The following is an 11968-nucleotide window of genomic DNA, read 5'->3' on the forward strand; positions in this document are numbered from 1 at the left end:
ATTATTACGAAATATTGCGCTTAATTAAATGTTCATGAAGGGTTTATTTAATGAGGTGCTATATATTAAATATGATATTATTTATAATAATGAGGTGATATATATTAAATATGAATATTAGAATGCAGATACATGTACAGAATAGAAATGAATAATAGAAATTTAGTACCCAGTTAGTAATTCATAGAAATCCTTTGTGTATGTCTGGTAATTTGAAAATTTCACAGTGTATTATTAACGGATATTCTATAATCTACATTCAAACATAACGTTGAACTAAAAGTAATAAAAAGTAGTTTCAATAAAATTCAATTTTAGTAAAAGCTTTAGTGAATTTTAAACCTCTGGATTTTAACAAAATCCAACTTTTAAAACTGTAGAAATTAATTTTCATAGAATTATTTATATTTTAAACGGTACTATAGATTCGAATGTGGGTATATTACATTTACTTAAAATATATAAATAAATATTTTAAGTAATATAAATAGATATATTAAAACAATAATTGTCAATGCAAACGGTATCAATAATTTCTAGCAAAATAAATATGACTAAATTTTATTTCAACAGCGCTCGACTGAAATACTTTCTATTAGCAATAAATTTGCATATCCTTTTTTAACCGCAGACGCCAGCATCCGGTTTCCCGGGCGTCATGGATGATCTCATATTTTCCGGTGCCGGAAGTGGTTGCGCCGCTGACGACGAGGACGAAGAATGCACGCCAATCTATGAGCCTGGTTCCGGTAAGTGTAAGTAACATTCCGAAAGGGCGTAAGTAATTCCTTCTGCACGTTTTCCTCGCAGAGGAATTTCTTCTACGCACCTAAACTCTTTCGTATCTCGCACGTATCGATATTTTATATACATACGTGCACGTTACATCAATTTTGTGAAAAAGAAGAAAAAATTTATTTGTCACGCGTAAACGAATGCGTGATGGTGAACGAAAGAATCTCATCGATGGAAACTTTCTTCAATATGTATAAACGTAATACACCGATCATTACACACAGTCTAATCACACAAATTGTCGCATGTGTAATAATTTTGATCTCAATGTGACTGTCAGTTCTTCTGGGAATTTTCTAATTATTTTATTAGAAATTTATTATTTATCTTATACAGTACTAAATAATACAGTAAAATTTACTAAAGTTTTACAATATATGTCCGAATAGTGTATATATAGGTATGCCTATAGATATAGACTGCTATACATATAAATATGACTAAATTTTTCATACGATAAATCAACTTAAATCTCATACTATTGGATAGATAATATCATGGTGAGTAAAATATGTCCTTATAACTTTTTCATTCGATTTGTCGTTTTCGAGTTATTCGCGGAAAACTACTTTCTCGCTAGTACAATTTTTCTGGTGTGTTCCTATATAAGAACGCTGAACAGAGGATACTAACGTGTAGTATGAAAGGAGAGACGTTTAGCACTCCCCTAGACAAGGATGGAACACACATAAATTGGTAAGGCACTTGTCGTCCTTTGGCGACACTTACCAAATTTTTTTTTTTTTCATTAATTAAACCATGAAGAGTAATTTGTTTAATATAAATGAAAAATTGATTGAAATATCTCTGTTACTTAATGTGATATTAACACGGTATTTAATATTACATTATTTATGCTTATCAATTGTATCAAAGTAAAATACATCGAAACGACAAGAATATCGTCATCTGTTTTACCGATAATAATTGCAAATTAATTTATTTTCCAAATTGCTGCAATTATTTATACGAATTAATTACTTTAAAGTCGCAGTGTTCTCGTCGTCATACAATTTCATCGTTTCTGGTTTAAATAAATATCATAATATTAATAAATTATTTGAAATATAAAATGCACGACCTTTTATCTTAAAATAAACAATAAAAGCAATAAAAGCAATTTCTCCCAATTAGGCTCCCTTTTTATATCGTACACGAACGTAATATTTTGTTAAATAATTTTGTTAATTTTGTTAAATAATTTAATTGCCATTCTCAGTTATCCCATCATTGTACATCAAATTTTTTATATCACTAAAAAACCTTAATTGAACGTGAATTGCAATTATCTTGGATCACGATATTTCGAAAATAAAGTTTATTCGTTCCTTTCTCTTTCAAATATTTTGTACATTTTTTTAAAAATTATAAATATGCAAACGAGCCAACATATTCGTTGTAATGATTTATAATTTCTATACTTAGATACAAATGTACATTACTCCTCTGAAGTTTTCTATAAATTATTGCACAAACGCCAAACAATATGAATTGTATTTTATATTCTCATTTTTACTTACAACAAACAAAATATATCTAGTACTTAATTGTTTAAAACATAGACTAATCATTTTTTTGATCAATTTCAAATGAATTAACATAGTTAATTTTATTCTTCTTTAAAATTAATGGATCTAACTTTATTCTATTCTACACGTAGCCTCATTGTATTGTCGCTATTGTTCTTCAGTCATTCGAACATCAATTTCAGACTCACTCATCAATTTCTTTTCTAACAAATTAATAATCGGCGAAGTACAATATCTATAGACGAAAAAGACAGAGGAGAACACGCACGCACGATCGAGTTCACATATCGCATGGCATGCCACCTTTTCGTCTTCATGCTTGCCCGGTTGTATCTTCGATTCATTTGCATATTTAGGATCCCTGGCTGGCGCCCCTCCTTTCTCCTTGCTGTCAACCTCCTCGCTTTCTCTGGCAGCCGGCTCGGAAATCTTCTCCGGCTGACTAAAAACTGAATTAATACGATCCCTTTAATAAGTTGACGCACCGCATCGTCCACCACGATTATAAACGCAGCTAAACAGCTGGCGCCAAGTAATTTTAGAAGCGCGACATCTTGACCGATTAAACGCCCATAGTTGCGGACGATTTAAATCGCTGCACTACAGCAAGACAGTGATGTTTCTTTTTCCTTCCTTTTGCTCTTTATTTTTCTCTTTCTTTTATTATATTTTGTATTTTGTATAAAAGTAAATTTAGTAGAAGAAAATTTTAAATGTTATATAATTGAAATATTATACTAAATGTGAAAGATATACTTTAATAAGTATTGTTTAAGTATTTTCCTTTTTCTTTCTTTCTTTCGTTTTTTCTGTTTTTTTTTTTTTTTTTTTTTTTTTNTTTTTTTTTTTTTTTTTTTTTTTTTTTTTTTTTGGTATGTGTATTGTGAAAATAGATAAATTTAATAGTGGAATCTTTTGCGATAGTGATGTGATAGCAGAAAATAAAACAGTTGCAGTTTATATATAAATATCTAACTACGTTGGTTTTGTGTTTTTTTTTTTTTTTTCACTATAAATTGCGCGGTATTTTTTCATTTGTTAATATGACCGATTTTCGAGTGCTTCCTGACAAATTTGAAAGAATTAAAATATATGTAGGTGCATGATAAATTTTATAAAAAAACACGCGCAACGTTATGAAATATATAGAATGGTAAAAATATATAAAATAATATTTTTTAAAATAAAAGTTTATAATACAGAAAAAATGATTTAAAAAAAAAACTTTATGATATAGAAAATAACTTTCAATGCAAATCAAAGCACGTTTTGTCTGATTCCAGTTAATGTAAAATTTTTACTCTCGGAAGAAGTACTTATTGCTCAAGAATCTAATAATCTCACTTGACAAAATGGCATTCCTCTGTCTATTTTCTTGAAAGAGGTCGAATCCACTTGAAATTAATGGCTAACCTAACAAAGCTTAAAAGGTTAAACCTATTTAGAGACGCAATTATGAAACTTACCTTCACACTTTGTCTAAATTTAGAGCCAAGCGCGTCAATAAACATTTTCATGAAAACGGAAGTTGTTTTTCCATACTTTGACGATGTATAAATACTTTAATCAATTTTTAACTTACATTTTCTCTAATATATTTAATTTTATATATATAAAAATACCTGTGTGTGTCTATAATAATGGAATAAAATCAATCCAGAGAAATATACAGAGATCTAAATGATAAATTGAATGAAAAAAAACCAAATGAATCACCTCCTACGTTCAAAACATTTAAATTATATTTTCGGTCTGAAATGATAAATAAGTTCAACTTCGGGAACACCGAAAATCGAAATGTGAAAGTGAATGAAACCAAAATATACTAAATTAATCGCTCTTGAAATAAATTATACTTGCTATCTGTGCGAAAATAATAAAGAAATAATTCTAAAATGACGAACATAAGAAATATAAGAAAAACCAAAATATTGAAACAGAACCAAAATACTAAACCAGTTAGCCTGTGCATTTTAAATTACACGTTCAGTTCGATATTCACGTCATTTATGCAGCAGGAAATCTATCAACTATTTCCAACATTATATCCACGCTGCATCCGCGCGCTAGTTACTTCAACAATAGCACGAATTACATCAATTATACCTGCCAATTTTCCTGCTCGCCCGAGGCATCAAATTCAATTCGTCTCTTGGCTCTCGAAAAAAGAAACCAAAAAAAAAAAAAAGAGAACGATTCTCTTCGCCGGTGGAATCGATACTACCCTAACAATATCCACGATCGTCGCAGTTAATGATATCATTATTCCCACACTCGAAGCGCATGAATGCCTGTCATCCATCGTTCATTCGATCATCGTTCGTAGCCAACCAGAATGATTTCGCTGGAAATGGAAAAGCGGCCGCGCGCGTTCCCGTGGAAATCGAATCGGAAAGCTGAAACGAATCTGATACCTAGGAAACAAAATGCTGCAATCAAACGCGCGTGTTCTGTCTAATTATCAGTCCCTTCCTCTCCCCTGGTAACCTCATTTTCATTTCCCGTTACATATGTAGATGATGCGAGCCACGTGCTGGAAATCATCATGGGGTGGCGTGAGGGGCGAGAGGAGAGACGGGAGATATGCGAAGCATCGCATGCCATCCTACGCAATTTCAATGATCACCTAACCCTTCTCTCGTCTGTTCACAGACGACATAATAACACCGGTGTACGTGGCGCCGACGAGGTCGCCGACGACGTTCAGGCCGAAGCACCACAAGGAGAACATTCAGGAGCGTCCGTCGTGCGACGACGAGGAGGACTGCGAGGAAGGTTCCGGAGAGCCGGTCACCACCGAGGAGATCTTCGTCACGTCTGCCACTGGTCCGTTTTATTTCACTTTCACGTTTGCTTTCCTTCGCCACTGACACGAGCCAATTGTCCGAGAATTGAATTCAATTTATTTCATTTCGTTCTTCAGTTTGTTTCAACTTTATCTCGTCTAATTTTTTCATTATTTCATTATTCTCTGTTTTTAAAATCGATTTATTTTATTTTTTGCCTTGTTTTTTGAAGTTCCACGCATTATTTATTCTAATATGAATATACGTATTAAATTAAATTAATCCAGCATTGACAAATGTATTCTTGTATTAAATATTAAGAATTTCTGTTTCTTTAATAGCCGTATGATATAACGTATAACTTGTTCAACTTATGTCGTGCTTACTTATTGATTACCCACGATGCACGTGTCACTCGCATATACCAGTTTTCATCGTTTCTGTCTACCATAAAATGATCAACATATCAGTCATTTATGGGTTGAATAATTTAATACGCTCCAAAGGCACTTAATATTTTCAGTCGTTTCTTTGAAATCACTGTTCGTTTGGTGACCAAATCCTAAACGTGAATGAATGTGTTTTGTGTGCGAGCAATCCTCAGGTCATCAAAAGTTTCCTGTCAAGCTATTAGAATCATAAAAATCTCCTCCGATGGCATTATATAACCAATTCTTTCTTTCTCGCAAATTTTATCCGACTTTCTTCTTCTGTTTTGATTCATTTTGCCTCCTAGACTTTTGTTTTTGGAACACTTGATTCCACCATACTCACGGACAAACCACACTACTACCCCTGGTATTGATCTTCCGCGCATGGTTTCCTCTCGTTCACTTCCTAGTATCTACATGCTAGTACTGGGTGCTCATGTAGGCAGAGTATTTCCAAGATTTGTGTGGCTTTTCAAGAGTTTTGTTCCACGAGGATGCACCGGAAATTTGTTTGATGGTCTTTCTGAAGAGGCGGTTTCGTGATGTCGAGGCGCCATAGTTTTCGTATTTCGTTTCAAACGGGACCTTTCAAATATTGTTAAAAGAGGCTTCCCGTTTAAAAAGCGGAAAGTGAAAGGAATTTTCATTTAGAGTAAACCTTGTTCGAGGTATTCGCTTTTTGCTCGCCATTTTGGCAAAATCAAGATTTTATATACCTTTGCTCGTTACTGTCGTTCTATCCTTGGACGATTTGATGCACAATATGTTATTCTACGAGTTGAGAAATAGCAGTAATAAAAATAAAACGCAATAGAGTGTTGAATTTTCAAACAAACTTCAGGAATTAATAAATTTCACACTTTCAGTTTCTTTATGTCACAAATAAAATTTAGAATTCACTGTACTGAAAATAAGAAATGCCAGGAAAATTAAACAAGCTGAACTGTGCCGCTTGTATTTTCAATTTCTTTCGAATCTGAAAGTAAAATTTAGAATTCGTTACAATAATAAATCCTAGGAAAAAAATTGAACTACAAACAAATGAAATTCGTTCGTCGAACAACGTCGAGAACCGTACAATTCGCGCACGATGAAAAAACAGTCTGTCAAAATTTGAAACTGCCTCCGGTGAAACTCCTGGCTCCGCGATAGCACCGCATTAATATTTATTGCCAGCGAGATCGAACATACTGTCTCCTCCGTTACACAGGGTTCGTCGATTTTTCAGATCATTAACGCGAATAGATGAGAGGAGGAGAATGAAAAATGAGGTTAACAAGGAGAGAGGAAATGAATAGGAATGAAAAATGAGGATCCAAAAAAGGTTGCAAGTTCTTTAAGAATCACAAAACACCATATGATCCAAGTGGCTGTATCACGAATTGGAATTGATCATTTCAAAATTACACACTGCCACACTTTGCCAAAGAATCCAGCATCCCTAATTACAATCTAATTTTGTACTGCGTATAACGTCTCTAAAAACATTGAAACATTTTTTCCACACCTATATCTATTACGAGCTCGAAGAATTGAAGTCTTTTCTTTATAACGATCCTTTAAAACTTATATGCTTTTTTCTTATTATTTGATTAAACTTCAGATGTTTGGATAAAATATTAAGATTTCTTGTCGTTTGATCTCAATATTCAAAGTTTAATAAAATATTGAGAAAGAAAATTGTATAGTAAGTTTGAAGAGGTCGTTGTAAAGAAGGAATTTTAATCTTTATGATCTTCGTGGATTTGGTCAAAAAAAAAAAATTTTTTTCAATGTCTCCAGAGACGTTTGAATTTTCACAATTCCTCGACTTACTTTCTCAGTGAGAATGGATTCTTATATATAATTTATTTTTCATCAAATCGCAACAGTTTGAAATATCGGCAATTTTTCATTGTTATTGCTTCAGTTAGGCTCTTTCTGTAAAATAAAATCTATATAAGAATATAAATATAAACAGAAAATCAGAAAACCGAAAGGAACTTAATTTCAAACTAACCCATAATAAAATATCACCGATGTCAGATTGTTGTTAATAACCGTGCGGTAGTAGAACATGACAGATAGAACATAAAAGATAAAGAAATAAAACAGAAAAAAAAAAAGAAGATGGTTATGGAAACTCGTTATGGAAATACTTGGCCGGTGGCGGTCCTCTTCATCTGCATATCCCTCAATTTGACGTGGTGAAAGCTCCGTCGATCCCGGCTGCCACCGGTTAAGTTGACCGTCACGAAAATAGCACTACTCTGTTCGACGCGACGCGACGCGACGTTGATGCGACTTCTTTTCAGTACGCCGCTCTTCATCGTGGAATAGCCTCCTCCTCGTCGTTCGCTCGCCGCTCGTTTATCGCGGTTAAAGCAATTTCGCGTCGAACGTTCGGGCAAAAAACGCTCGAAACAACTTTCGAAGTTTGTTTTTCCCTTCCTCTTTCTTTTTTATCGCTTTTCTTTCGGCTCCTTTTTCCTTTTTATTCACGAGAATCACTTTTGGCAAAATTTTCAACTCGAACGCTATTTACCATATTATGGTTATGTTGTTTGAGGAGGTTCGAGCTATAATACCGTGGAGTAATTTTCATCGTTTAACATTCGAATAAACACGAAGTGCGATGGTATAGGGTAATTTAGTTGAACAGTAGACTTTATAGATTTTCGTTTAATCTGAAATTCATATCGTGTCGTGCAAGGTAATCTGAGATGTTCGAAATCATTAGTTTATCAAACGATATTATTTATTTACATAGGAGTAAAGGTATTCTTAATTTTATACGACATCGATCTCTTAAATTTTTGATATTTTTTAGCTTCAGGAGTGACTATATTGTAGAATATAAATAATAAGATAATTTTGATTGAAGTTACGATTCAAATTTATTTTTGATTTAACTTTGCACTGTTTCAGAAAGAAATTTTCTTCGAACAATGTTGAAAGAATGACAGCTCCTTATTTGATCTTCAATTGTCATCCATAACGATAATACCTTGAGTTAAATTACTTAATTTCAGAGAAACACAGACACGATCGTGTGTTGCGAGATAAAATGTTTGTTTTCGCTTATTTTTGAGAATCGTCCGTAGCTCGAAAAAGCTACTATTTTTGAAAACAGAAGCTGTTTCGTTCGGCAAATCCTGAGCGGTTAACGAACTTAGCTGGTAGACATATTGTAACTAGTTCAATCGATGGCGAACGTCGTAAAGCGAGCTTTCTGCCTTGCATGTTTATATTTCGTGTGTGCACCGACTTACAATTAGTCAAGATGGTTTCTTTAACGATCGTCGACCCCCGCGAACATTTCGATTCTAATCGTTTCGCATCGTTTCGGCGGTAAAACAAATTTTAATTCCAGAAAAAAAAAGAAAACAGTCGAATGTTGTTGGAACAATCGGTGCATTTAGAATAAATACTATTAATAAGACAAACACTTTGAAAGCTGTCTCCTTTTACTGCTTAATGGGAATTAATGAGAAGCAATTTATTGCCGTGTCCTCTATTTTCACGAATCTTCCAAGCATCCTCGTAAACTTCGTATTAAACTTTCGACTGACAGCAACCCTTGCAAGTTCACTCGAGTGTAACTCAAAATTAACACAAGTTGGTAACTGCTCAACTCGGCTTAATCTCGCCACTTCATCATCAGCCACTATCAAATCCACTTCAACATTCAACGAACCGTGAACGAACCTAAACCAGCCGACAGATTTCTTCGTTTAACGAAGAATGTAGTTTCTTCAATTTGGAGAGGGATATTATTAAGGTGATGTTTCAATTTTAAAGAAGAAGAGACATATCGGTGACTGTAGCAGAATTGAAAAAAATTCGTACAATATTTGAAGTTCGCTAGATACTTTCTTTATTTTTTTTCTTTTTTCTTTTTCGAACAAAATAACAAATTATATAAATTGTTCTGAGACAACGAGGAAGTTATATAATAAATATTATATTTCACTAGATATTATTAAAACGTACATAGTTCTTAAATCTTATGTGTAGTTAAATTCTACTAATTTTCACGAATGAAGTGTTCTAAAATTTGCATAAAAAACATCTGCAGCGGAGGAAATGGAAACGGATAGAGTTAAATTGAACGAAGGATATAGTATAACTTCCGCTTCAAAGTACTAGACGGTATACTTTAGCTAAGAAGAACAGTGAACCACGACAGAATTAACTTTTTCTGAACTCCGTTATGCATGTACGTTCTTCGTCCTCCGAGGAAAGTTCCAATTAAGGACCCATCGTTAGATGGACTTTCAATCACAGGCAACAGTAGGAACACAGAAATTCCAAGACCCTCGCAGAATTAACTTTCCTTAAAACATACATATGTACATATAACAATCATCCACCGTACAAAAGTCCCAATTAGAAATTATCACGAGAGCAACTATCAACCACAGTCACTCCAATTTATACCAGACACTCTCGTACCTTTTCTTTCTACACACAAATCCCCGTGTTCGTCGCGAAACGTTGCAAAAGGGCAAATGTGAAAAAGGGAAACAATTAACCGCGGCAGGAGCCGGGTGCATGCGTACGTATGTATATATAGGAGAGGATGATCTGTGTACGTGTGTGTGATCGAACGATTGTCCCTGGAAGCGGCGAGACACGAGTGGCAGGCGTCAGGGTGCTCGCAACGTGGCTGCTGGCCACGCACGCGTGAATATCGCCGGCCTACGCACGCGTAAATATTGTCGGTAGCACGTTACTACCCCATCCCCCTGGTTCGAGCCAATCGGATACGCGTAATTGCAGCAACCGGCTGACGCTACTCTCTATCTCTCTCTCTCTCTCTTGTTTCCATTTTCGAAAGCAGACTCGAGCTCGGTGGCGTACACGACGGGCCGCGAGTACACGACCAGCCACATCAGCACGCAAACGTCTCCAGGCTCGCCGTCGACATCGACCCGGGACATCGTCACCGACTCCGTCCAGTACAATGTGTCAACCACAGACCTCGAAACCAGCCACGCCAGGTGAGTTTGCCAGTGTTTCTCGCGAGGTACGAGCCGACGTCGTGAGTCGGAGAACGCGAGAGAATTCGAGGGCCGAATCGCCCGGGCGATTGTTGATCGTGCTCGCTTCGCTACATATATCGTTTCCGGTGACACGTCGGTTCCGGCGTCGCCGCTCGCGTGCGCTAACTTTCCCACTAGTTCTCATCGGGCAACGATCCCTTCTTCTATTTTTCTCCCTCTGGAGGATTTCGGGTGTCCCCGTGAAGTGGATTTACTTTACTTTTGTTTTTCGGTACGAGCCATTGACCAAGTAAGGATCTGGGATCGGTACTTTTTATGGGAGTTTTTTAAAAATATCGATTTCGGATTTTCGCACTTTCGAAAGGCATTTTTTTTTTCTTTTCTTTTTTTTTTGATAATTTGTTGTAATCGGTGTCGCTGTAGTATTGGTTTTGAGTTAGCATGTAATAGAATTAACAGGTGATACAATCTCAGCTGGAGAAGTAATCTTAAATTGTTGACCGATAGATAGTGTTACGTGTATAGAGCTTTATGATACATATGCACTTGTTTATTTTTGGTAGGATGTAATTTAATTTAAAAATTCAGAACGAAGGGATTTGCAAGAATTTCATTTTCTTTAGTATTTTAGGTGTTGCGTAATATTATGAAACTGAAATGTTTTAAATTTCTTACTTTTATAGGATTATACTACATTTTCCTTGATTTGTACAAGAACAATTTCTGATTAATTTATTCGGAAAAATTGTAAAAATTAAAAGTTATTTTGACGCGAAGAAAATTCTCTTTCAATTTGATGTTAAATAATGCATGGTATGGCTTAATAATCTGATAATATATTGTTTGATCTCGAAAGGACTGACTTTAGAGAAAAACAGTGGATACCTATAATGTCTTTATAATGTAATCATACATAAAGACAATTTCGATTATTTCCATATTAATAATTACAAAATTAATTATAAAATTGACGAATGATATTTAATAATAATGTCTATCAATAATTTCCTTCCATTTATTAAAATCATTTAAAAAATTAATTTCGTGAAAGTATTTTTTTACTAATATTCAGCATTATTAACGGCATTATATAAATCAATGTGAAATATAATTCGGCAATTTACACTTTTAATTGATTTATCCGATATCTAAAACTGTCAGTTAATTTGATTGCTGATTGTAGGTATTACTCAGCGAAATTAATTTCGATTTTAATGTTCAGAAACGAACATGTCAGTAATTTCTGTTTTAACATTATTACTCCGTCACAACTTGTCAGACATATCTTTCGTCATCTTTGTTGGTAAAAATGTTCTAAATAAAAGTTGACAGATAATTTGCAAATATCGTCATCAATTTTCAGATATATCTAGGTGTATTCGGAGAAATAAATTCTCGTAGCTATTAGTTTTAAATAATATGTTAACATAAATTAATACTGA

At 34.2% G+C, this 11968-nt stretch overlaps 1 protein-coding gene and 1 non-coding gene across 4 annotated transcripts in view; both read left to right on the top strand.

The window, feature by feature from the left end:
- LOC122538694 (neurexin-3-like) overlaps nucleotides 1–11968 on the top strand; it is a 167454-nt gene that overhangs the window by 146217 nt on the left and 9269 nt on the right. For 2 of the 3 annotated variants that reach the window (XM_043672985.1, XM_043672984.1), the window contains exons 14-16: nucleotides 632–755; nucleotides 4977–5150; nucleotides 10364–10523. In XM_043672985.1, the coding sequence (XP_043528920.1) occupies nucleotides 632–755; nucleotides 4977–5150; nucleotides 10364–10523 (458 nt within the window). The remainder of the gene's footprint in view (nucleotides 1–631; nucleotides 756–4976; nucleotides 5151–10363; nucleotides 10524–11968) is intronic. The other variant, XM_043672986.1, reaches the window with a different exon arrangement.
- On the top strand, nucleotides 1429–1536 carry LOC122538698. The gene has a single exon (XR_006308907.1). It is a non-coding gene; the product is annotated as a U6atac minor spliceosomal RNA (small nuclear RNA).

This window comes from Frieseomelitta varia, unplaced genomic scaffold (assembly GCF_011392965.1).
Source record: "Frieseomelitta varia isolate USP_RPSP 00005682 unplaced genomic scaffold, Fvar_1.2 scaffold_173, whole genome shotgun sequence".
NCBI lineage: Eukaryota > Metazoa > Arthropoda > Insecta > Hymenoptera > Apidae > Frieseomelitta > Frieseomelitta varia.